The sequence below is a fragment of the Leptodactylus fuscus genome, chromosome 2 (genome assembly GCF_031893055.1).
Source record: "Leptodactylus fuscus isolate aLepFus1 chromosome 2, aLepFus1.hap2, whole genome shotgun sequence".
In the NCBI taxonomy this organism is placed as follows: domain Eukaryota; kingdom Metazoa; phylum Chordata; class Amphibia; order Anura; family Leptodactylidae; genus Leptodactylus; species Leptodactylus fuscus.
Window position 1 is genome coordinate 103,462,615 of NC_134266.1, and position 27,948 is coordinate 103,490,562.

The window sequence follows — 27,948 nt, forward strand, 5'->3', positions numbered from 1 at the left end:
CGGGGATTTATTATTTAAGACGTTTGCAGAGATTGTCTCTCCCCACCTTTTCAGAGTGTTCAGGAGAGCTGCAGAGAATCAACAGTTCCCGGAGGAAATGCTCTCGGCTACTATAGTTACTCTCCCAAAACCGGGTAAATCTCCTACCACCCCCGCTAACTTTAGGCCTATTTCACTCTTGAATGTAGACGTCAAGCTGTATGCAAAGATTTTGGCTTAACGTCTATTACATATCCTTCCTCGGCTAATTCACCCTGATCAGGTGGGATTTGTTTTAGGCAGGTAGGCCCCCGGACGGTACACGCAGATTTATAGATCTTATTCAGAAAGCTGAACGAGATGGAACCTCGTCCCTGCTTTTAGCTCTGGACGCTGAAAAAGCCTTTGATAGGGTCCACTGGCATTACTTGGATAGACTTTTGGACAAGTTTGGCATGGACCCTGTATTTAAATATGCCATATTGGCTTTATACTCTTGCCCATCTGCTCGTGGTCTGTCCTCGGGATTCCTGTCTGAGGCATTTTCCATCTCCAACGGAACCCGTCAGGGCTGTCCCCTCTCCCCTATAATATTTGCTTTAGTAATGGAACCCCTGGCGGAGCATATTAGAATGGATAGGGGTATTGAGGGCATTAATGTAGGCCATCAACAGCATAAGATCGGGATGTATGCGGATGACGTTATCTTGGCCCTGTCCTCCCCTGGCCCTTCCTTACTGGCTGCCACCAATGTCCTTGAGTGCTTTAGAAAAATTTCCTATTATAAAGTGAACCCTTCTAAATCCCAAATCCTGCCTATTATAATCCCCCCTCTCCTGCGGGCTGAACTCTGCCGTAGTTTTCTCTACCAGTGGAAAAGTGACTGCATTACGTACCTTGGTATCTCCTTGACAGCATCAAGCTCCGGTCTGTTTTCCGCTAACTATTCCCCACTGTTATCTAAGGTGTCGTCTCTTCTGGCCTCCTACTCTAAACCAATGCTCTCCTGGGCGGCTAGAATTGCCATTGTTAAAATGATGATACTACCTCTTGTTTTGTATCTGTTTCGTACGGTGGTCATTCCCCTCCCCGACTCCTACTTAGCCAAATTACAACGTATATTGTCTTGTTTTATCTGGGAGGGTAAGAAATCCAGAATTCGCTTCCAGGTTGTATCTAGGCCTTGGACCTGCGGGGGGGCTGGGGTCCCGGATGTTAAGAAATACTACGTGGCAACGGTCTTAGATCAACTCCGGGTTGGGTGGAGCAACTCTACTACTTGGAGGTGGGCAGAGATTGAGGAGGCTATGCTGGGTTCCCCGCTCATGAGCCTTGTACGTCCCAGGTCCCTTGGCTCCCATTGCCTGCAAGCCCCCTTGTTGAGCATTCGGACTTAAGTTTGGGCATGGAAGCTTTTTCTGTCACGTACTTCTTTGGAGGATCTGGCCCCTCTACTGAAACTACCTCTTCTTTATGTGACGGCATTCCTTCCACAGTTGAGAGTTCGGGGGTGGATAGCTAGGGGTATACGTAAGATTAGACAACTATTTGTTGATGATTGTTTTAAATCTTTTGCTATGCTACGGGAAGAGTTTAATCTCCCTCATAAGGATTTTTTTTAATACCTACAAATTAGACATCTTCTGCAGACTCAGGGAGCCACGAGTCTTGTTTTCCCCAGACTTGCTTTGAGGCTGTGGAACCGGGTCAAGTCTGCCAAAGGAGGCACTTCAGCCTTCTACTCTTTCCTCTCCACCCCTTCTGGCCAGGTTAAGCCCCTCTGTCTTTCCCGGTGGGAAGCTGACCTTTCGAGAACTATATCTCTGCCAGATTAGTATGAAGCCTGCGGATTTGTTAGACGGGTGTCTAAGGGTGCATCTCATTGGGAAGCGGCGCAGAAGATTATGTTACGCTGGTATATAACTCCTAATCAGATGGCGCATGTAGATCCTTCCCATCCAAGACTCTGTTGGCAGGGATGCGGGCTCATAGGAACCCTTTTACACATGTGGTGGGAATGCCCTTCAATCCAGTCATTCTGGATAGCTGTGTTTCAATTTATCTTTATGCTGGCGGGTCTCCCTATTCCACCTTCCCCAAGTCTCGCCCTTTGTTTCTTGGACACTGGCTTCTTTCCCTCAGATATGCAAGTAGTATTGGGACAAATAATACTAGCGGCCAGGTTAATGATTGTAAGACAGTGGAAATCTGCACCCTGTTTGACAATAGGGGAGCTGATTCACCATGTTGACCTGGCATTCACCTTGGAGCAGATGCTGGCCTCCAGAAATCACACTTTCCAAAGCTTTCGCTCTCGATGGGCCCTATGGTTCACTTTTATGGAAAAAAGGAAAGACTCTTCCGTACAGACCTTGCCCTCATCTGTCCTGAACCCTTGACCGGCCTCGGTTGCTGATTTTTCGCTGGGACGGGAAGCCACCATGCTTCCTCACCCCTGCCGGACCTATGATCATTGCAGGAAATGCACCAGTTTGCTCTAGGGTTTTGCTCTAAGATTTGCTCTAAGATGTGCGGAAATGTTTTATGCTCTAGTTATCTTGGTTTACCCTTGTTTCTTTTTTTTTTTTTTTCTCTTTCAGTTATCTTTCCATACGAAATGTTTCCCCCTGTGCCCCATCCCTTTCCTCTATCCCTTCCCCCTCTTCTTTTCTACCCCTTGCTCCTATCGGCTTTCCCCTTCCGATTTGCGACGGATGTTGAGAATGCTGTCTCATGTCATTTATCTCCGCTTTGCTGATTGTGAGCATTGTTACTTTCCTCTTGTACCCACTGTTCTTATTTTTTTTTTTTTGGTGTTCTTATTATTTTGTAATGAAAACTTTTCTCTTCAATAAAAATAAAATTTTAAATAAATAAAATAGAACCAAAATATGCTAGTGCGAGTGCACCAAAAGAAAAATTGCGTGTCGCAAGAGGACGGGATGTTAAACTATCATAACGATCCAAGGCTTAAAGTGCATATGCGCTGAAGAGAAGAGCTTACCATTGCGGAAGACAGAGTGCTATAAGCAAAAAGCTGGAAATACAAAATTAGGCATGGATAAAAATGTAATGAACTAACAAAAACACAAAACAAATAACACTGAAGTAAAGGTCAACGCTAACAAATAGTTAAACCATACTAATGAGGGAGAAAGAAGCTGAATGACATACAGAGAAAATATGAAGGAAAATCACAATAAAGCTATTGATAAGAATCACAGAAAGAACACAGTACATATAAGTGTAAGAAGTGTAAGTCACATGAAACAGCTAAGCTGAGCATATGATATAAAAATACACATGGGGCTGCGCTAAAGCATAAAAACTGCACCCAATGTGAATAGGTACCTAATTACTAGAATATAAGACACATGAACCAGCAAGGCTGAATATATGCAAATGGAGCTGCGGTAAAGCATAAAAACCGCACCCAATGTGAATAGGTACCTAATTACTAGAAATAAAAGACACATGAACCAGCAAGGCTGAATATATGCAAATGGAGCTGCGGTAAAGCATAAAAACCGCACCCAATGTGAATAGGCACCTAATTTCTGTAAATGTAAAACACATGAAACAGCAAAACTGAGCATATGATGCAAAAATAGGACTACAGTGATACATAAAAACCACACCCGATGTGAATAAGTACCTCAGGTGAAAAAAGCAGGTGCGCAGTGAGGGGTGAAGAAAATAATAAAGAATAATTAAAAATAAAAAAATAAACAATAAATAATTGTGATATTCAATTCAGCTTCTTCGGCGATAATGCCATTTTATTGAATCTAACAAATTGTATGGAAGAAAGGAGCGTTGACACATGAAGGGAAACTCGATTGACCTATGAACTGTAAAAGAAAACCTGATTAAAAACTGATAAAAAACAGTTAAGTAAATAAATAAGATAAAAAAAGAAAGAAACTACTGAAAATGATCACATAGGGTGGAACGACAGGTAAGTACGAAAAAAGGATGGAAAAGGAAAAGAAAAACTCAAAGAAAAGAGGCAAAGCTTAGTGATTCATTGAGACCTTTAGGAGATACCGTATCAAGTTCAAAAAGTTCCATTTGCATTCTTTTTGTGCAAGTAGTTGGCGCCAATTACCTGAACGGGAGTTAATGTTGACTCTGTCAATGGCCCAAACTCGTAGCAATGAGGTGTCACAATTATGATGCAGCTTAAAATGTTTGGGAATTGTTTTCAATGTTTGTACATCGGTACAAGACCTGGCATTTTCTACGCCAATGACATGCTCCCTGACGCGTCTGCGTAATTCCCTAGATGTTAGTTCAACATAAATCAATTTGCAAGGATACACGAGGAAATAGATCACTCCAGATGATTGACTGTTGAAAGGGAATCTAATCTCGTATGTGCGGGTTTTGTCTGAGTTCCAAAAAATATCACTTGTATCAATATTACAACATGCCACGCAGCTATCACATGGTCTACATCCATTCCTTGGAGGGCTTGAGCCAAAGATACATGGTTGGGGAGTGGGACAACAAAGACTGTGAACAAGCATATCCCGGAGGTTGCGACTGCGTCGGTAAGTAATTGCTGGTCGTTTTTTTGACGTAAGAGCAGACAATCAGATCTTGAGTCAGGAGATGCCAATGTTTACGCAAAACATGGTTAAGTTCAAAACTATGAGATGAATAATTTGTAATATAGCGAACCAGATTTTCATTGGTGGCAGAAAATCTTTTCCGTTTGTAAAGTGTCACTGCGATTAGTAGATTCTGCTCTCCTGAAACCATTTAGTATATCATCATCCTGATAACCACGGCTACGGAAACGATGGCTTAAGATATGAGAAGAATTGAAAAAAGCTGTATCCGTGGAGCACAGTCTCCTTGTGCGGAGAAATTGACCCACTGGGATACTTTTCACCAAGTTCCCAGGATGTGAAGAACTTGCGTGCAATAGGGAATTCGTAGCCGTGGGTTTGCGAAAAATATCAGTATTTAGATTTCCATCTGCTGCGACTTTGATACTAACAGCCAAAAAATCGAGTTCAGAAGAACTGAATCTGTAGGTGAGAAAAATGTTTTTGTCATTGTTGTTCAGGTTATTAAAAATTAATTCCAATTCGTGACTACTGCCCTGCCAGATGATAAAAATGTCATCAATATATCGACCCCTCCGATTTTTTTTTTATCCATAATTGACGGTATTCACTTGGAATCCAACATGCTACTGGTCACATGCGATGTAGAATCCCTTTATACCTCCATTCGCCACCATGTCGGACTTGAGGCCGTCCGCGCTTTTCTCATTATGTCTGATATTGAAGAACCTATGGGTGAGTTTTTGTTGAAATTATTAGAATTTTCTTTAACACACAATTTTTTCACTTTTAAAGATTGTTTTTATTTACAGTCACAGGGCACAGCAATGGGGGGCGTCTTGTGCGCCCTCTTATGCAAATTTATTTTTGGGTTTTTGGGAATGCACTTTTTCTTTCTGACCCTCCCCCTTTTATCGACCAGGTACAATTCTAGGGTCGATATATTGATGACATTTTTGTCATCTGGCAGGGCAGTAGTCACGAATTGGAATTATTTTTTAATATCCTGAACAACAATGACAAAAACATTTTTCTCACCTACAGATTCAGTTCTTCTGAACTCGATTTTTTTGGCTGTTGGTATAAAAGTCGCAGCAGATGGAAATCTAAATACTGATATTTTTCGCAAACCCACGGCTACGAATTCCCTATTGCACGCAAGTTCTTCACATCCTGGCAACTTGGTGAAAAGTATCCCAGTGGGTCTTTTCTCCGCACAAGGAGACTGTGCTCCACGGATACAGCTTTTTTCAATTCTTCTCATATCTTAAGTCATCGTTTCCGTAGCCGTGATTATCAGGATGATGATATACTAAATGGTTTCAGGAGAGCAGGATCTACTAATCTCAGTAACACTTTACAAAAACGGAAAAAAAATTCTGCCACCAATGATAATCTGGTTCGCTATATTACAAATTATTCATCTCGTAGTTTTGAACTTAACCATGGTTTACGTAATCATTGGCATCTCCTGACTCAAGATCCGATTGTCTGCTCTTACGTCAAAAAACGACCGGCAATTACTTACCGACGCAGTCGCAACCTCCGGGATATGCTTGTTCAGAGTCTTTATCGTCCCATTCCCCAACCATGTATCTTTGGCTCAAGCCCTCCAAGGAATGGATGTAGACCATGTGGTAGCTGTGTGGCATGTTGTAATATTGATACAAGTGATATTTTTTGGAACTCAGACAAAACCCGCACATACGAGATTAGATTCCCTTTCAACTGTCAATCATCTGGAGTGATCTATTTCCTCGTGTGTCCTTGCAAATTGATTTATGTTGGACTAACATTTAGGGAATTACGCAGACGTGTCAGGGAGCATGTCATTGGCGTAGAAAATGCCAGGTCTTGTACCGATGTACAAACATTGAAAACAATTCCCAAACATTTTAAGCTGCATCATAATTGTGACACCTCATTGCTACGAGTTTGGGCCATTGACAGAGTCAACATCAACTCCCGTTCAGGTAATTGGTGCCAACTACTTGCACAAAAAGAATGCAAATGGAACTTTTTGAACTTGATATGGTATCTCCTAAAGGTCTCAATGAATCACTAAGCTTTGCCTCTTTTCTTTAAGTTTTAATTTTCTTTTTCCAACCTTTTTTCGTACTTACCTGTCGTTCCACCCTATGTGATCATTTTCAGCAGTTTCTTTCTTTTTTTATCTTATTTATTTACTTAACTGTTTTTTTTTATCAGTTTTAATCAGGTTTTCTTTTACAGTTCATAGGTGAATCGAGTTACCCTTCATGTGTCAACGCTCCTTACTTCCATACAATTTGTTGGATTCAATAAAATGGCATAATCGCCGAAGAAGCTGAATTGAATATCACAATTATTTATTGTTTAAATCGTTATTTATTTTTTATTATTCTTTATTATTTCCTTCACCCATCACTGCGCACCTTCTTTTTTCACCTTTTTTTTTTTTTTTACCTGAGGTACTTATTCACATCGGGTGTGGTTTTTATGTATCACCGTAGCCCTATTTTTGTATCATATGCTCAGTTTTGCTGTTTCATGTGTTTTACATTTCCAGAAATTAGGTGCCTATTCACATTGGGTACGGTTTTTATGCGTTACTGCAGCTCATTTGCATATGCTCAGCTTCGCCGTTTCATGTGTTTTATATTTCTAGTAATTAGGTACCTATTCGCATTGGGTAATTCACATCCAGTAATTAGGTACCTATTCACATTGGGTGCGGTTTTTATGCTTTACTGCAGCCCCATTTGCATATGCTCAGCTTCGCTGTTTCTTGTGTTTTATATTCTAGTAATATTCTAGTAATTAGGTACCTATTCACATTGGGTGCAGTTTTTATGCTTTAGCGCAGCCCCATGTGCATTTTTTATATCATATGCTCAGCTAACGCTGGGTTCACACCTGCGTTTGGGGTCTCCGTTCTATGGTTTCCGTCTTCTGCATGCCAGAAGACGGAAACCATAGACCGGGTCCGGCCGTGAGCGGTGGTGAGCGTTTTAGGCTCTCCGCCGCGAAACCGGATTTTTTTATCCGGACACAGAGTACTGCATGTCCGACTCTGTGTCCGGATTATAAAACCCGGTTTCGTGGCGGAGAGCGCAAAACGCTCACTGCCGCTCACGGCCGGACAGCTTTCTCACCCATTCAAATGAATGGGTGAGAGAGACTCCTGCAGGTTTCCGTATCCTGCCTGTGTTTTAGGCAGGAAACGGAAACCTAAGTACGGAGTGCCGGGCCGCAGATGTGAACGAGCCCTTAGCTGTTTCATGTGACTTAAACTTCTTACACTTATATGTACTGTGTTCTTTCTGTGATTTTTATCAATAGCTTTATTGTGATTTTCCTTCATATTTTCTCTGTATGTCATTCAGCTTCTTTCTCCCTCATTAGTATGGTTTAACTATTTGTTAGCGTTGACCTTTACTTCAGTGTTATTTGATTCGTGTTTTTGTTAGTTCGTTACATTTTTATCCATGCCTAATTTTGTGTTTCCAGCTTTTTGCTTATAGCACTCTGTCTTCCGCGATGGTAAGCTCTTCTCTTCGGCGCATGTGCACTTTAAGCCTTGGATCGTTATGATAGTTTAACATCCCTTCCTCTTGCGACGCGCAATTTTTCTTTTGGTGCACTCGCACTAGCATATTTTGGTTCTAGTTGCTGTCTCCATTGCCACCAATGAGTATTGCGCTCGCAGCTGTTCTGCATTTTTTTTAATTAAAGGCATGATACTATTTAAAGCCCAAAAAACAGTTAAGTGTTGTCCCCTGATGAAGCCATCCGTGGTGAAACGCGCGTCGGGCGGTCCGGTCTTTGGTAGGCATATTCATTATTATTTTTGCAATATATTGTGTTCAAAGTCTTTCATTTATTAATCTTTATTAGAGATGAGCGAACAGTGTTCTATCGAACACATGTTCGATCGGATATCAGGGTGTTCGCCATGTTCGAATCGAATCGAACACCGCGTGGTAAAGTGCGCCAAAATTCGATTCCCCTCCCACCTTCCCTGGCGCCTTTTTTGCACCAATAACAGCGCAGGGGAGGTGGGACAGGAACTACGACACCGGGGGCATTGAAAAAAATTGGAAAAAGTCATTGGCTGCCGAAATCAGGTGACCTCCATTTTAGACGAATAGTGGATTTCAAATCCGGGTCATATGAGAATGTGAACTTTGTGACTATGAGACAGGGATAGCTGTACAGGCAGGGATAGCTAGGGATAACCTTTATTTAGGGGGGAATGTTATTAAAAATAACTTTTTGGGGCTCTATCGGGTGTGTAATTGTGATTTTTGTGAGATAAACTTTTTCCCATAGGGATGCATTGGCCAGCGCTGATTGGCCGAATTCCGTACTCTGGCCAATCAGTGCTGGCCAATGCATTCTATTAGCTTGATGAAGCAGAGTGTGCACAAGGGTTCAAGCGCACCCTCGGCTCTGATGTAGCAGAGCCGAGGCTGCACAAGGGTTCAAGCGGACCCTCGGCTCTGATGTAGGAGAGCCGAGGGTGCACTTGAACCCTTGTGCACCCTCAGCTCTGCTACATCAGAGCCGAGGGTGCGCTTGAACCCTTGTGCACACTCTGCTTCATCAAGCTAATAGAATGCATTGGCCAGCGCTGATTGGCCAATGTATTCTATTAGCCTGATGAAGTAGAGCTGAATGTGTGTGCTAAGCACACACATTCAGCTCTACTTCATCGGGCTAATAGAATGCATTGGCCAGCGCTGATTGGCCAGAGTACGGAACTCGACCAATCAGCGCTGGCTCTGCTGGAGGAGGCGGAGTCTAAGATCGCTCCACACCAGTCTCCATTCAGGTCCGACCTTAGACTCCGCCTCCTCCGGCAGAGCCAGCGCTGATTGGCCGAAGGCTGGCCAATGCATTCCTATGCGAATGCAGAGACTTAGCAGTGCTGAGTCAGTTTTGCTCAACTACACATCTGATGCACACTCGGCACTGCTACATCAGATGTAGCAATCTGATGTAGCAGAGCCGAGGGTGCACTAGAACCCCTGTGCAAACTCAGTTCACGCTAATAGAATGCATTGGCCAGCGCTGATTGGCCAATGCATTCTATTAGCCCGATGAAGTAGAGCTGAATGTGTGTGCTAAGCACACACATTCAGCACTGCTTCATCACGCCAATACAATGCATTAGCCAGTGCTGATTGGCCAGAGTACGGAATTCGGCCAATCAGCGCTGGCCAATGCATTCTATTAGCCCGATGAAGTAGAGCTGAATGTGTGTGCTAAGCACACACATTCAGCACTGCTTCATCACGCCAATACAATGCATTAGCCAGTGCTGATTGGCCGAATTCCGTACTCTGGCCAATCAGCGCTGGCTCTGCTGGAGGAGGCGGAGTCTAAGGTCGGACCTGAATGGAGACTGGTGTGGAGCGATCTTAGACTCCGCCTCCTCCAGCAGAGCCAGCGCTGATTGGCCGAATTCCGTACTCTGGCCAATCAGCGCTGGCCAATGCATTCTATTAGCCCGATGAAGTAGAGCTGAATGTGTGTGCTAAGCACACACATTCAGCACTGCTTCATCACGCCAATACAATGCATTAGCCAGTGCTGATTGGCCAGAGTACGGAATTCGGCCAATCAGCGCTGGCTCTGCTGGAGGAGGCGGAGTCTAAGGTCGGACCTGAATGGAGACTAGTGTGGAGCGATCTTAGACTCCGCCTCCTCCAGCAGAGCCAGCGCTGATTGGCCGAATTCCGTACTCTGGCCAATCAGCACTGGCTAATGCATTGTATTGGCGTGATGAAGCAGTGCTGAATGTGTGTGCTTAGCACACACATTCAGCTCTACTTCATCGGGCTAATAGAATGCATTGGCCAGCGCTGATTGGCCGAATTCCGTACTCTGGCCAATCAGCACTGGCTAATGCATTGTATTGGAATGATGAAGCAGTGCTGAATGAGTGTGCTTAGCACACACATTCAGCTCTACTTCATCGGGCTAATAGAATGCATTGGCCAATCAGCGCTGGCCAATGCATTCTATTAGCGTGAACTGAGTTTGCACAGGGGTTCTAGTGCACCCTCGGCTCTGCTACATCAGATTGCTACATCTGATGTAGCAGTGCCGAGTGTGCATCAGATGTGTAGTTGAGCAAAACTGACTCAGCACTGCTAAGTCTCTGCATTCGCATAGGAATGCATTGGCCAGCCTTCGGCCAATCAGCGCTGGCTCTGCCGGAGGAGGCGGAGTCTAAGGTCGGACCTGAATGGAGACTGGTGTGGAGCGATCTTAGACTCCGCCTCCTCCAGCAGAGCCAGCGCTGATTGGTCGAGTTCCGTACTCTGGCCAATCAGCACTGGCCAATGCATTTCTATGGGGAAAAGTTAGCTTGCGAAAATCGCAAACTGACAGGGATTTCCATGAAATAAAGTGACTTTTATGCCCCCAGACATGCTTCCCCTGCTGTCCCAGTGTCATTCCAGGGTGTTGGTATCATTTCCTGGGGTGTCATAGTGGACTTGGTGACCCTCCAGACACGAATTTGGGTTTCCCCCTTAACGAGTTTATGTTCCCCATAGACTATAATGGGGTTCGAAACCCGTTCGAACACTCGAACAGTGAGCGGCTGTTCGAATCGAATTTCGAACCTCGAACATTTTAGTGTTCGCTCATCTCTAATCTTTATGTCATGCCTTACTCATAATGTCTTTTCAGCCTTGCACTCACTTCATTATTTAGCTACCATGCTTTCACTTGTGTATATAGCCACATGTGTGTATTCCCTTATGCGCCTACACTGAGTTCTATCTCTATCAAGGGGTATTGCTACTATATTATTTATTTATTTATTTTTGTGCATATACTTTTCAGCTAGCTGACACATTATTATAATATTATTGTTTTATACACTTTGTTACACTTTTGCCTGCTTATATTTTACTGTTTATTGTTGCCTGCCACTTACCGTATTTTGTGGTGTGTTGGTCCTCCTATATCTAGCCAGTATTTTTGATATGTATATGAACTACAATTTTGTTTTGTTTTTTATATTTGATTACTAATAAATACAATATTTTTATGGTGATCCTGTCTTTTGACAATTTTTCATTATCAGCAATTGGGTTTTCACCTTTATCTAAGCCTTTGTTTGCTTTTGTTGTTGTTCACTCATATTATTCAAAGCTACTGTATATGCTGGTCTTGACTCAATAGGAACCTCTGGTGGCACCAGGCTACCTCACTGTAATGGCCTGTTAACACAAGAGGGCCACATTTGCACCTTTGGAACATCCATATTCTATTTCTTATATGTTAATTGACAAGTGACATATTAGACCTTGTTGTTGTTATGTATTGAGCTGAAAAACATAGCAACAAAGTATACAGTGCTGTAGATGTGCATTTGTTTTGTTTAGATGGAAAGAAGACACCCAGAATAATTTTCATTGGTGAGCCCAAGAAACTGAACATTTCTCTTTTGTCCATAGAGTTTAGGTAGTTTCAGGAATATTACAAAAAATTCAATGTATATAAATTATATTAAATAAATTACATTATGTTAAATCAAACATGTATATCTGTTTTATACAATGTCTTTTTTTTTTAGGGTTACTTTGGGGATCCCTGGAATGTCTTTGATTTCCTAATTGTTATAGGCAGTGTAATTGATGTTATCCTCAGTGAGATTGATGTAAGTCATATCTTCAAAAACAGATCTTATTTAAGTTAATTAGGAGCCAAGTAAGTTCTAGCTCTAGATTTAGAGTACATTATACAAACTAATAATTTTTGCATTTTTATTGATTGTTTGGTTTTAAATTTTGTTTTTATTAAGTTATTTTTAAACTTTTAGTTATGGATAGTTATGTTAGTTATGGATCCTCAGTAAAGCAGCTATGTGATTTTAAATAACCATTATTATCATCATGAGAATATAGACCCTTTTTCTACAATAGGTTTTTGCTGTTGAAGTTACTACAGTCAGTAGTTTGCTGTTATCTCAACCCTTGGTATCTTTTCAGTTTAGTTATATATTTTAGGATTATTTTATCTTCTAATTTCAATTCAATATAAAATACTTTTAAATTCTAAGTGTCCAAGTGTTCTAAATGTTGCATACCTGTAGTAATAGATTGAGTAAAAGCAAGGGTCATTGAAATGATTTTAGAATTTCAATCCCAATGTAAAGCATATATAAAAAAAAGCACTTACATTTACAATGATAATGCATGTTTTCTTTTAATTCAGTCTTTTTCCTCTGCAAGCTAAAGAACATGATTGGAGATCATAAAAGTTAGAACATGAAAACAAGTGTCTACCCTATCTGTCCTTAGTGGCATATTCTTTGTTTTCTTTTCCTGGTTACGCTGCAGTATGGCATTTGTACTGCCTAAGTTTATCCCTATTTTTTGTCACCATTCATTTACTAGATAGCTTTATCTGTTAAGCTTTGCTGTGTTTTTCTGTTCACAGACTGTTCTTGCTCCCAGTGGTGGGCTGTTCTGTTTCAGTGGTGGTTGCAAGCCCAGTGTTGTAAATATCAGCTGCATGCGCTTGCTGTGCAAACAGGCCATCTATGTCTGTCCTTTTTTGTCAGCTTACACCTATCACAAAGTTCAAACATGTTTTTTGTTTTTTTTCTAAAAGCCCTCCAAATTTTTGAATTATCTTATTTGAGAAAACTGTTATTTTCTTACTCTCTCACTATCACTACACTTCCACCTTTTATTCATTTTTGTAGTAGATTAGTGAATGCATTTAAACCACTGACAACAAATTTTTATACACAGTAACTGCATGAACTGTACATACTCAAGGTAGCAGAATGGTGAACTCAAATGTACCTTTTGGATTTATGAAATGTTATGGTAGGTTCACACTGCCATAGGACTATCTATTGTTCTGGTCCATGAGAGGACCAGAACAATGGATAGGAGTGCGGCTACAACAGCAAACACATATGGAGCCCAACAGACCCCATTAACTATTATTGTATGTGTTAGGTGTCTTTTCTTTGTAACTGAAACCAAAGACTCCAAAGCAGATGTAAACAAGACCTTAGAAAAGTCTGCAATTTTAAGAAATCAACTTGAACCTTCATAACATGTACTAAGGAACGATGATAAACATAATAATTTTTGGGTAGGACAGGTGGTTAGCCATTGGTGTACCTCTCAAAATTTCCCACAATTATACTCAGTTTGTCAGCATTGCAGTACAACAGCTGCAAAAATACTCATACACATCATTACTGGTTCATCCAATAAACTCTAGAATGGTGATTGGATGGGCAGCTGATGGGGGCCGAAGTCTCCAATTCTAGGGACCAAAATTTCACAGAGGGTCAGTTCCACTCAAGGTCTGGAATATGTAGGGTACATTAAAACATAACCTTTAATAAATCTGTTTAAAATATTGTTTCAATTCAGAATTATATGGTTTTCCGAGCAAAACATTGTTGTTTTTTTCAAAAGGTCTGTAATGGGTTAAAAGTGCACCCATATATTTTTAGCAGTGTTTTGTTTGATTTCTTGGTCTGTGCTATCTTCTGAATTTGTTTATATGTGTAGCTTCCTACTATGGAACATCCCGTGTACCTTCCATAAAAGCTAGCAAAAAAATTATGACAAACTTAAAAAATGCATGCCATAATTTAAGGTCCATAAAGTATGCCTGATAAACATACCTTAATAGTTAGTAATAATCATTTATTTTTATATACCACCATTTTCCACCACATTTTACAAACCAGATAGATCATAGACAAACACAATCACACATTATAGAATACCAAATTAAGTAACAAGAAAAGCTTAAAACCTTTGAGAAAATAGTACACCAGAGTTCAAATAAAAAATGTATGAACCAGCCAAAAGCCATTATATGTGTTTGTTTATTTCAGTGTATAGCTATTCTTGCTACAAATAAAGGATGAAATTTACTAAAATAAGCTTGTCAATTTTCTGGCTCAAAAGTTGCATATTTTTGGAGCATAGCTGTTTGTGCCAAAAATGTGACACTTTCTCTATTTTCCAACTCGGTTGTCACTTTTTAGAAGTGCGTGGTGCAGAGTGGAGATCAAGGTGGCATGGGGACATCTCAGCCTAATAGATTTATTAAAAAAAAACTGACTGACATAAATTTTAATTTGGCACAATGTACTTCGCAAGATGCACCAGAATTTTTAAGAGCCACCTAATAATTTGGGTACATCTTTATTCTTTATTTGAAGAGTAATCCTTATCCAGTCCAATCACAATTTGCCCCCAATGCAAGTGAACCGGGGTCACATGCTGGCTCAGTGGTTAGCACTGCAGCCTTGCAGCGCTGGAGTCCTGGTGTTCAAATCCTACCAAGGGCAAATATTTGAGTTGATATTTGTCCACATTGTGATAAAAGGGGTACTCTCTTTCATCAAAATAAGCCCCTTCTCCAGTGATCCTGCTTCAAACACTGGAGAAGGGGCTTAATCTGTCACATGGGTTTTATGTCATTTTACAGAAATCACTGACCTGAGACCCTGAGAACTGATAAGAACCTAGAATGTTTACATTGTTTGTAGCAATTACTAACAACCCTCTATCCCCCTTCCTCCTGGAATTCTATCCCTATGTGCCCTTTTGCACATAAATATGCATTCTTCAGAAATGGTTTTAAATTTACTTGAGAAAGGAGACTAGAGTTCCAAAACGTTGTAATCTATCATCATTATTAGTTAGCCATTAAAAAGGTATCAACTACTGAAGACTATCAAGTTTTTTTTTTTTGTTTTTTTTTATATATCAGCCTGTTAGGTTCACGTGTGGAGTGTCTGAACAGCATTCTGCACGTGAATCGTCCGATGTGCGGTAGGGGAATATTCACATTGGGCATGCAGTCTCTGCAGTTGCACTCTTGCATGGATCGTGCAATCAGCTGCACTGCTGGTCATTGCTGTACTGTGTCTTGGTCTCTAAAGGGGTTAAGTTTATCTGCTGTGCTAGGACTCCATTTAGGTTTTGGGCGGTTCCGAGCTCTGTTATCCAATTGACCTTCTGAATACTCCTGCTGCTATTTAAATTCCACTTTGCATTCTGTCAGTGCCGATCTTAATCTTCAGTAGAGATGAGCGAACAGTGTTCTATCGAACACATGTTCGATCGGATATCAGGCTGTTAGATGTGTTCGATTCGAATCGAACATCACGTGGCAAACTCCAAAAAAATTTGATTCCCCTCCCACCTTCCCTGGCGCTTTTTTTGCACCAATAACAGCGCAGGGGAGGTGGGACAGGAACTACGACACCGGAGGCATCGAAAAAAATCGGAAAAAGTCATTGGCTGCCGAAATCAGGTGACCTCCATTTTAGACGAATAGTGGATTTCAAATCCGGGTCATATGAGAATGTGAACTTTGTGACTAAGAGACAGGGATAGCTGTACAGGCAGGGATAGCTAGGGATAACCTTTATTTAGGTAGGAATGTTATTAAAAATAACTTTTTGGGGCTCTATCGGGTGTGCAATTGTGATTTTTGTGACATAAACTTTTTCCAATAGGAATGCATTGGCCAGCGCTGATTGGCCAGAGTACGGAATTCGACCAATCAGCGCTGGCTCTGCTGGAGGAGGTGGAGTCTAAGATCGCTCCACACCAGTCTCCATTCAGGTCCGACCTTAGACTCCGCCTCCTCCGGCAGAGCCAGCGCTGATTGGCCGAAGGCTGGCCAATGCATTCCTATTGGTAGCAGTGCTGAGCCAGTTCTGCTCAACTACACTGTGTGCCGGTCAGCCCATCTGATATAGCAGAGCCGAGTGTGCACACTCGGCTCTGCTATATCAGATGGGCTGACCGGCAGAGCTCTGCTATATCAGATGGGCTGACCGGCAGAGCCGAGTGTGTGATGTAGCAGAGCCGAGTGTGCACTCTCGGCTCTGCTACATCTGATGTGCCGGTCAGCCCATCTGATATAGCAGAGCCGAGTGTGTGATGTAGCAGAGCCGAGTGTGGATATAGGAATCCATAGGAATGCATTGGCCAGCGCTGATTGGCCAGAGTACAGAATTCGACCAATCAGCGCTGACTCTGCTGGAGGAGTGTGTGATGTAGCAGAGCCGAGTGTGGATATAGGAATCCACACTCGGCTCTGCTATATCAGATGGGCTGACTGGCACACGGTGTAGTTGAGCAGAACTGGCTCAGCACTGCTACCAATAGGAATGCATTGGCCAGCCTTCGGCCAATCAGCGCTGGCTCTGCCGGAGGAGGCGGAGTCTAAGGTCGGACCTGAATGGAGACTGGTGTGGAGCGATCTTAGACTCCGCCTCCTCCAGCAGAGCCAGCGCTGATTGGTCGAATTCCGTACTCTGGCCAATCAGCGCTGGCCAATTCATTTCTATGGGGAAAAGTTAGCTTGTGAAAATCGCAAGCTGACAGGGATTTCCATGAAATAAAGTGACTTTTATGCCCCCAGACATGCTTCCCCTGCTGTCCCAGTGTCATTCCAGGGTGTTGGTATCATTTCCTGGGGTGTCATAGTGGACTTGGTGACCCTCCAGACACGGATTTGGGTTTCCCCCTTAACGAGTATATGTTCCCCATAGACTATAATGGGGTTTCGAAACCCGTTCGAACACTCGAACAGTGAGCGGCTGTTCGAATCGAATTTCGAACCTCGAACATTTTAGTGTTCGCTCATCTCTAATCTTCAATTCCTGTGTCCCAGACATGGTCTGTCTGAAGCTGCTGTATCTGAGTCCTGGCCCATTCAGCTTTCTTTGCTGCCTGTTCACACTATCCTGTTATTTTGTTAAGTATTGAGCTCCTTTATCCAAACACAGTTGTTCCGGGTGCAGTGAACCCTAGTCTTATTTTCTGTTTGGATTTTTGTAGGGTTTTTTTTTGTGTGTGATGCTAAGTTCTGTTTATCCTATCCCTTTGCATTGTGTCAGTTTTCTGTTTCACATTTATTTTCTGCACTATAGTTTGTGTTCCTCATATTCACCGTTAGTCCAGTCGGACACCTGTGGGGGGCTTTTTCTGTATCTTTTCTCTTCTCATAAATGTGAAACTAGTCAGGGGTTTCTGTTTCTCTAATAGGCGAATTATTTCTCTGGCTGTGTCCTTGCCCACTCAGGCAAGTTAGCCGGGCCTACGGCTACTTCTAGTGGGCAAGGCAGGGTGTAGGAGTATCCACACTAGTTATTCCAGACTGCTCATACTCCTGATTTTTGGTTTTTTCTTTTATGTTTTCTGTTTTATTTGACTGAGAAGTTATCAGTCAGGGGCCATTCCTAGGTCAGAGATCCCCAGACCATAACACCTTAACCAGGTGGATTAAGCACGCTATTAAGCTCTCATTTGTCTCTCAAGACCTAGATCCACCAAATTTTGTTAAAGAAATGAATTCACAGCCTCCGGTTGTTCAGTTCTGAACTATTTTCTTCAAGAGGGCCTTCCCTAAGGGTTCTTTCTTTCTTTCTCCCAATTATTGCTAGTGGGGAGAACATAAGACACAATGGAACCGTTGATTTTTTTTTTTTTTATGTTACTCTTTTTTTCCTTAATCCTAATGGCAAGGCTCTCACCCTAGTTATTAATTATTAGCTAGTTCTTTATAAGAGAAGAGTTGGAAGGTGCGGAGCCTGACCGCTATACAAAATGGCTGCTTATTTTTTTTTTTTTTTGTTAAATGTAGATTGTGAGCCCCATATAGGGCTCACAATGTACATTTTTTTTCCTATCTGTATGTCTTTGTAGAAAGGGAGGAAATCCACACAAACATGGGGAGAACATAAAAACTCATTGCAGATGTTGTTCCTGGCGATACTCAAACCCAGGACTACAGCGCTGCAAGACTGCAATGCTAACCACTGAGCCACTGTGTTACCCCTAGATGGACGCTTAATCTTGAGCTCCCGTCTCACTGCTTGGAGTAGCTACCTATTTAGCGTCTCCCAACCTCCAAAATGGAAAAGACCCTGAAGGATAGATTCGGGGACAGAACGGAGACCCCTAAATCCAAAAAGAGTGCTGGAGAAATTCCTCTGCAAAAAAGCGGTCCTGTCTCCTGCATCCACAGGGCTCTGCGCTTGGTCCAACAAGCTGCTGAGCCTCCCTGTGATGTCGCCTGCACCCTTCTGTGCTACACCAATACTGCTGCAGTCTTCAGAGCTTCAATGGCCTGCAAGGTATTTGACCTTAGATGGGGACCCTGTTTCCTTATATCAAGATCTGGCTCCCTCTATCTTATACAGACGTCGCCTCCTCCGGCCCCTGTCTTCCTATCTCCGTGAGAAGAAAGTGCTGTTTCAATGTTTTTTCCCCTTCGTCCTGTTGTTTGTTAATGAGGGCAAGCACTGTACCATACAGGTCCCGGATGACTTACCTGTGGCGTGGGAGTTGCTGGGCATTGCTCCTATCTCCATTCCATCCTGGCTGGCGGTTACAGAGTAGCACCTGGATTTCCCAAAACTAGCAGCTGCTAACTAGTGGACAAAGGTGTGAAAAGGAAAGGCAGTAAGACCTAAGAAAATGGCGGCACAGAGACTCTCAGTCTCCCACTCACCATGACTGTGTCTGTTTATAGTCTCAGGTCGTGAGTATGTTATATTGTTCCAGTTTTAGCTCCACTAAGTTTTCTGGACTGTCCGGTCGGTCATTTTGTGATATCACAAACCTTTGTTTACTTTATTTTTTTTTTTAACATACAGTGGGGCAAAAAGTATTTAGTCAGTCGCCAATAGTGCAAGTTCCACCACTTAAAAAGATGAGAGGCGTCTGTAATTTACATCATAGGTAGACCTCAACTATGAGAGACAAAATGAGAAAACAAATCCAGAAAATCACATTGTCTGATTTTTGTAAGAATTTATTTGCAAATTATGGTGGAAAATAAGTATTTGGTCACCTACAAACAAACAAGATTTCTGGCTCTCACAGACCTGTAACTTCTTCTTTAAGAGTCTCCTCTTTCCTCCACTCATTACCTGTAGTAATGGCACCTGTTTAAACTTGTTATCAGTATAAAAAGACACCTGTGCACACCCTCAAACAGTCAGACTCCAAACTCCACTATGGTGAAGACCAAAGAGCTGTCAAAGGACACCAGAAACAAAATTGTAGCCCTGCACCAGGCTGGGAAGACTGAATCTGCAATAGGCAACCAGCTTGGATTGAAGAAATCATTAATTAGAAAATGGAAGACATACATGACCACTGATAATCTCCCTCGATCTGGGGCTCCACGCAAAATCTCACCCCGTGGGGTCAAAATGATCACAAGAATGGTGAGCAAAAACCCCAGAACCACGCGGGGGGACCTAGTGAATGAACTGCAGAGAGCTGGGACCAATGTAACAAAGCCTACCATCAGTAACACACTACGCCGCCAGGGACTCAGATCCTGCAGTGCCAGACGTGTCCCACTGCTTAAGCCAGTACATGTCCGGGCCCGTCTGAAGTTTGCTAGAGAGCGTTTGGATGATCCAGAAGAGTATTGGGAGACTGTCCTATGGTCTGATGAAACCAAACTGGAACTGTTTGGTAGAAACACAACTTTTCGTGTTTGGAGGAAAAAGAATACTGAGTTGCATCCATCAAACACCATACCTACTGTAAAGCATGGGGGTGGAAGCATCATGCTTTGGGGCTGTTTCTCTGCAAAGGGGCCAGGACGACTGATCCAGGTACATGAAAGAATGAATGGGGCCATGTATCGTGAGATTTTGAGTTCAAACCTCCCTCCATCAGCAAGGGCATTGAAGATGAAACGTGGCTGAGTCTTTCAACATGACAATGATCCAAAGCACACCGCCAGGGCAACTAAGGAGTGGCTTTGTAAGAAGCATTTCAAGTTCCTGGAGTGGCCTAGCCAGTCTCCAGATCTCAACCCTATACAAAACCTTTGGAGGGAGTTGAAAGTCCGTGTTGCCAAGCGACAGCCCCAAAACATCACTGCTCTAGAGGAGATCTGCATGGAGGAATGGGCCAACATACCAACAACAGTGTGTGCCAACCTTGTGAAGACTTACAGAAAACGTTTGACCTCTGTCATTGCCAACAAAGGATATATAACAAAGTATTGAGATGAAATTTTGTTACTGACCAAATACTTATTTTCCACCATAATTTGCAAATAAATTCTTACAAAATCAGACAATGTGATTTTCTGGATTTGTTTTCTCATTTTGTCTCTCATAGTTGAGGTCTACCTATGATGTAAATTACAGACGCCTCTCATCTTTTTAAGTGGTGGAACTTGCACTATTGGTGACTGAATAAATACTTTTTTGCCCCACTGTATGTAAGGAACTCCTTGTGGTTTTGACAGTCAGGTGGATCATGCATAAGCCGAAGTCCTATTCTTTCTTTGACTCCCTCCTGTACCCCCTCAGTTCAATTATACTTGTGCTGATATTCCTCCTACTCCCTGTATTATTCAACTAGTTCTTTTGAGTTTTGTTGCAACATGTGCTTTGTCACCCCCCAACTCCCGTTATATGTTCAGTCCACGGGTGCTGCACCGCCTCTCCTGGTACCAGTGGGTTGCCACAATGATGGCGACACTCAAAAACACATCTTTGTGCGTGGTTTGGTTACCTCTCAAAAGAGTTCCCAATTCCTGACACTCCCCTTAAAGAGGACCTTTCACCATATCCGGGCACATGCAGTGTTATATACTGCCAGAAAGCTGACAGTGCACTGAATTCAGCGCACTGTCGGCTTTCCCGATCTGTGCCCGGTGTGAAGAGCTTACGGCCCGGTACCGTAGCGCTTTACAGTCAGAAGGGCGTTTCTGACCATTAGCCAGAGACGTCCTTCTGTCTAATTTCTCTTTGTACACAGAGCCCCAGGCTAAAATTAGGGTTTTTTCCAGGTTGCTGACCTCTCGAGGATACACTCAGTTTAGACGTTCCTTCCCACATGCCTCCTATCAGTCATGGTTTAAATCCTTGTTATTACAGACCAGGCCTTCTGAAGGGCTTATCTCCCTAATCTATGCCTATATATTATCTGTAGCTCCTACTGTTAAGCCATCATATATAGGCAAATGGGAAAATGACCGAGGTTGCTCATTTAAAGAACCAGAGATTGCAAATATACACAGTAAATCTCAGGTTCCTACCTTGCATAAGGGTTTAAGAAAACTTTCAAAATCCTGGTATAAGACTCCAGCCAACCTGGCTTTGATGGGGCCACGTACGGATGATCACTGCTTGAGATGTGGGGTTTGTGGTGACATGCTTGAGCATATTTTTTGAGCTTGTAAAGGAATTTCCCACTTTTGGACTCAGGTGGAGAACATCCTATGTAAGGGGGGGGGGAGGGAAAGGGCACGGCAGCCGACTGGCTACCGGGGCTCTTGCAGGTACTTTAAGGATACAGCGGTTCCACGGACAGACACAAACACACCAGACACGAAGTAAGAAACCTAAATTTTACTCTATACCCTTTTTGGGTAAAGTCCAGGCTAACGGGCCTGATGAAATCAATAATTACAAGACACTCAGCCGAGGGCCGAGACCCCTGAGTGACACTGCACCATGACCTAATATGTCAGAACTAGTGAACTATGCCTTTAACTAGCGGCTACCTATATAAAGCAGCTGCAATTTACCTATTAATACCAAGCTAACAAAACAATGTAAGTATGCAGAGGAAGATCACCTGCGGTGTCTCACTGGGGTTAACAATATCACAGTTTAATATTTAACCTTCACAATGTCCACATTTCGACACACTACCCCAACCCTGCAGGGAGGACTTCAGCAACCGGTTTTGTTTAATCAGAAGTTGGTGCTTAGCTGCACAAGCCTTAGTGAACCAAATAACTCCTCTTATGACGTACTTCTGGTACTATAATCCAGGATATAGTGTCTCTTTTGAATAGCAGGACAACACGTGCTGTATCTCCGTTTAGATAGAACTCACTTTAAAGCAAAATGGCCGGAACCAGTCTATGCTAGGTTTTTGGCGCCAAAAACTATTTACTGCGTGTATACACTATTCACCCTTATGAAAGGTGAATCGGAGCTCCGCTTACCCGGGTTAGCAAGGGGGTGAACAGTCAGATGGATTTTCCGAAAGAAACAGGAATTTCCTTGCCTCCAGACAACTGGAACACGGTGTCACAAGGGCTGGTCCTTCTTTTCATCCGCTCCACAGCGTCTGTACCGCAACCGTCTCCAACTCTCCTGACATGGGAACCAGCAACAGGTCCGGGCTTCTCCAGAGCTGGCCCTGGCCTGAAACAAGTGTAGTACAGCAGCGGATGGCGAACGATTGTCACTCAGACCTCTCACTGCTCAACAGCCAGCTTCTCCTCACACACTACTCCAGTTCACTTCCTGAACTCGTCACTTCCTGGTTCTTCCTTTACCTAACACAGCGGCATCTTGTGGTCAAAAAGAATTACTACAATAGAATTTTTCATTACAGAAATATCTCCTTTTACCACTGCTATTATCACATCACACACTTGTCAGTGGGAAGTGTTCTGAGACTGTGATAGCATTAGTCACAACGTGACACCTACGTAAGGTGGGGACACCTGGTATTGATTTGACCCCAGCCTCTGTTTTTTTGTGGTTACCAACTGGGGATTGGTCATTTTGTTGTGGTTACCATCTGGGGATTGGTCAACAGCAAAGGGCAATCTTGCCACCCTGCTGGTTCAGGCTGCTAAATTACTGATCCCACTTAACTGGCTTGAGAAAGAGCCATCCTCTGTGTCTGAATAAAGTGGATGAAATTGCCAGGCTTAAGGGAGTTACATAGTTTGGAATTGAGTAAGCAACAATCTTTTTTTTTTTCATGTAGATTGTGAGCCCCACACAGAGCTCACAATGTACATTTTTCCCTATCAGTATGTCTTTGGAATATGGGATGGAAATCCATGCAAACACGGGGAGAACATACAAACTCCTTGCAGATAGTTTTTTGCCCTTGGCGGGATTTGAACACCAGGACTCCAGTGCTAACCACTGAGCCACCGTGTGGCCCCAGCAACAATCTTTTGTGGAGCTCTGGCGACTATGGTGTGTCTTTAGAAGAGGCTACAACTCCCCATAGGATACTCCCTCTCTCCCCCCCCCCCCCCTGTCAACTGCTCATAGTGGTGTCACCTGCCCATGGTTCACACATGCCTGGCTTACTTACACTTAGCAATATTGTACCCTGCTCCGTCTACCTTCGCCTGTATACCCCTCCTCAATACTCACGCCTACATTTACTATTACTGCACACCCTCCTCCCCTCCTCCTCCTTTATTACTTCCTTTTCTTGTCTCCATCCCTCTTTTGAATGACCTAATGCAGTGACATGATATCATTTATATATCTGTATATTTGTATTTACCCTTTGGACTTGAGCCATTGATAGTTCTAACCATTCATTTGTCTTTGTACTTGTATTTATTCTTCCTGGTGCTACTCCCATGGACTCCCCTCCCCCTTTCCCCTGTGTATAGTATTTTTGCATGCTCCATATTATTATTAGAGATGAGTGAACGGCGTTCGATCAAATTGATATTCGATTGAATATCAGGCCGTTCGAGGTGTTCGATTCCAATCGAACACCAGGTAGCAAACTCACTAAAAATTCGATTTCCCCTCCCACCTTCCCTGGCGCGTTTTTTGCACCAATAACAGCGCAGGGGAGGTAGGACAGGAAGTACAACAATGTAGGCAGTGGAAAAAAAAAAATCGGAAAAAGGAATTGGCGGCCGGAAACAGATAACCACCAATTTAGACGAATGGTGAATTTACCATTCGACTAATTTGGGACTGTGAACTATATGAATGTGAGACAGGGACAGATCTACAGGCAGGGTTAGCTAGGGATAACCTTTATTTAGGGGGGAATGTCACTCACCTAGCTCTTTCGGGCTCTATCTTGTCGGGATCCCTGTCAGCTTGCGATATGCGCAAGCTGACTTTTTCCCATAGGAATGCATTGGCCAGCGTTGATTGGCCAAATGCCCGTACACTGCCCAATCAACACTGGTCAATGCATTTCTATAGTGAGATATAGCAGAGCCCGTGCGGTTAGCCCAAGTACTCCAGACACCGGAGATGAAAGAGCTCTGCACTACACCCAACCATCCCTCTAGCTACTCCTCCTGTACTAACATGACTAGCTCAGCTTGGCTATTCCTTAGTACTACTAACACGTTCAGCTCGGCTATTCCTTAGTGTAATAGCCGATCTGAGCGTGTTAGTAGTACTAAGGAATAGCCCAGCTGAGGGAGGGGTAAGTATCAGTGTTTTATTATGCTAAACTGTGGAGACAAATGGAGGGGAAACATTAAACTGGAGGCAGATACAAAAGTTGACACTAAACTGGGGGCAGATGGAGGGAGGGGCAATAAACTGGGGGAAGGTAAAAGAGGGAACATTAAAATGGGGGCAGATGAATAAGGGGACATTAAATTGGGCGCAGATGAAAGAGGGGACATTAAACTGGGGGCAGATGAAGAAGTGGACATTAAATTGGGGCATATGAAGAGGGGACATTAAACTGGGGGCAGATGAAAGAAGGAACTTTAAACTGGTGGTAGATAGAGGGGCTATTTGACTGGGGATAGATGAAGGGGGCAGATAGAGGATGACATTAACTTTGGGGCAAGGAAGGTGACATTAAAATGGGAGCAACTGGAGAGGGACAGTAAACTGTGGGGGTAGCTGGAGGGGTGGCTGTAGTTTAATGTCCACCTCTAGTTTCCCCCAGTTTACACTGAGGTATCAGGAGAGGAACTTCATACTATTCGGGCTTACTCCACTCGCACACTGCATCACAGGAGGCATGTTCCTTTGTGATCATTTGCAATTGTTGCTGCTTCACAGCTGAGGATCCGTTGCTATGTCAATTCGGCCAGTGCTTTTGTTCCTTTTAGGGAGGTAACTTTAATGCTTTTGATTGACATTCCTCCACAGTGGCCTCTTCTTCTCCCAGTAGGATGTAGAGTTTCCTCTTCTCATCTGCATATATGAAGTCTGGGATGTGGGCAGAGAGTCTTTGGTAGACTACCCTCACAGCTGAGTATTTGTTGCAGTGTAGCAGGAAGTGGGTCTCGTCTTCTAGGGCCCCCTGGTCACAGTGTTGGCACAGTCTATTCTCCCGTGGCTTGTATGTCTGCCTGGGTCACCCCGTCTCCATCTCCAGGTTGTGGGCACTCAGTCTGTACCGGCTCAGGGTCTGTCTGTGTTTGGGGTGGCGTATTCTCACCAGGTAGGTGGCCATGGTGTAGTCTCTTTGCAGTGACTGGTACACGGTGAGTTTCTTGGAGTTATTTATTGCGCTTCTCCATTCCTCGATGTATCGCTCTCTGTCTCTCTCAATGACTCCTTTTATTTGAGCCTTGTTCAGGGCATGTTGGGGGTTTTGGCTTGGCAGATGGCTGATGCTTGGTTGGGGGGTATCAGTTTTTCTCGGGGCTTTGTGGCTCAGCCAGGTTTGGTGGTGGTAAGAGCCAGGACTGCTGCCCTGTATTTGTGTCCAGAATGATAGCACCCTGCATGGTGAGCTATAGGGGGAGTCTGCCTAGCTCTGCCCTGCCATGTTGGAGGTGCTGCGATGGACATGGAGCCGGTACTTGCAGAACTCCAGGTGGAAGTTCTCTGTTGGGCTGGAATCCCACTTTGACTGGTCTGGATAGGTCGCTGGGCCCCAAACCTCACTGTTATAAAGAAGGATCGGAGCAATGACTGCGTCAAATATCTTCAGCCAGACCCTCACCGGTGGTTTGAGGTGGTACAGTTGTCTTCTGATGGCGTAGAAGGTTCTGCAGGCTTTTACTTTCAGGGTTTCTATTGCTGCTTTGAAGCTTCCTGATTGGCTGAGCTCCAGCCCCAGGTAGGTGTAGCTGTTGGTTTTCTCCAGTGTGGAGCCGTTCAGTGTGGGGTGAGGGCTTTGTTGTGGCCCTTCTTCTGAAATACCATGACTTTGGTCTTCTTGTGGTTGATGGGTAAAGCCCATGTGGTGATGAATTTTTCCAGCACTGACAGGCTTTCTTGGAGGTCTTTCTCGGTGGGGGACAGAAGTAGGAGGTCGTCAGCGTATAGCAGGAACGTCACCTCCCGGTCGTTCAGGATGAGGCCTCCAGGGCTGTAGCCAGTTCATTGATGTAGATGTTGAAGAGCGTTGGGCTCAGGCTACAGCCTTGTCTGACCCCTCGGGCCTGTTGGAAGTATGCTGTCCTTTTCCCATTCACCTTCACACTGCACTGGTTTCCGGTGTAGGAGCTCTTGATGACGTCATACGTTCTTCCTCCTATTCCACTCTCTAGGAGTTTCAGGAGCAGGCCTGGGTGCCATACTGAATTCTTAAGTCCACGAAGCAGGTGAATATCTTGCCTCTTCTGGTGTTGTGGACATGCGTCTTGATGAGGTTGTGCAGGGTGTAGATATGGTCTGTGGTGCGGTGGTTTGGCTTGAAACCTGCTTGGCTCTTGCTGAGGACCCCGTGTTGTGTGAGGAAGGTGAGGATTCTGTTATTGATGATGCTGTTGAACAGTTTCCCCAGCGTATTGCTGACACAGATCCCTCTGTAGTTGTTGGGGTCATATTGGTCCTCATTCTTGTAGATGGGGGTTATGAGGCCTTTGTTCCAGTCTCGGGGGAAGTGTCCTGCATTGAGCACGAGGGTGAATAGTTTTGCCAGTGCCGCATGTATTGCTGGAGGGCTGTATTTGATCATCTCTGGTAGGATACCGTCAGGGCCGCTGGCCTTTTTGCCTTTCAGCAGGGTAATTCTTTCCTGTATATCTTTTACAGTGATTGGTGAGTATAGGGGGTTCTGGAAGTCTTTGGTGACTTTCTCCATATCCCTCAGTTTGGTGGTTATCTGTTGATGTTCTGGGGTTAGGTCTTCTTCTGGGATGTTTTTGTAGAGACCTCTGAAGTAGTTGAGACTATAATGGGGTCCGTGTGCTTGCCGCCAGATCTCCACCTCCCGGTGGAGGTGGAAAGTAGTTCGTGGCCAGCACATGGACCCCATTGTAGTCTATGGGGTCCGTGTGCTTTTACTGCACACCGATTGCAGTTGCGTTTGGTATTCTGTTCGGGGCATTCCCATTCGGACTCCCTGAATGGAATACCGAACGCAAATGTAAAAGAAGGATAAGATACAGCTACTATACTATACTATACTATACTATACTATACTATACTATACTATACTATACTTTACAGGTAAAGTGGAAGATGGTCAAAGAACATTAACATATTTTCAACCTATAGAAGTTCAGAAGGCAGAAAAATCTTGATTATCCACCAAAAAATAACATTTAAAAGAAAAGAGGCAGTGCAGGAAAGAAAAAAGAAAAAATATCTCCTCACTCAGACTCCAATAGAACAGAATGGGAGAAAAATATTTAAACATATTGATATTGTGTAACATTTATAGCTAGAAAGCAGGGGCGTAACTCCCCATACAGTAAAATGCAGACAGCA

At 43.5% G+C, this 27,948-nt stretch overlaps 1 protein-coding gene across 1 annotated transcript in view; it reads left to right on the forward strand.

The window, feature by feature from the left end:
• Positions 1 to 27,948, forward strand: part of CACNA1S (calcium voltage-gated channel subunit alpha1 S) — a 676,496-nt gene that overhangs the window by 371,896 nt on the left and 276,652 nt on the right. The window contains exon 28 of the mRNA XM_075263101.1: positions 12,127 to 12,210. Within this exon, the coding sequence (XP_075119202.1) occupies positions 12,127 to 12,210 (84 nt within the window). The remainder of the gene's footprint in view (positions 1 to 12,126; positions 12,211 to 27,948) is intronic.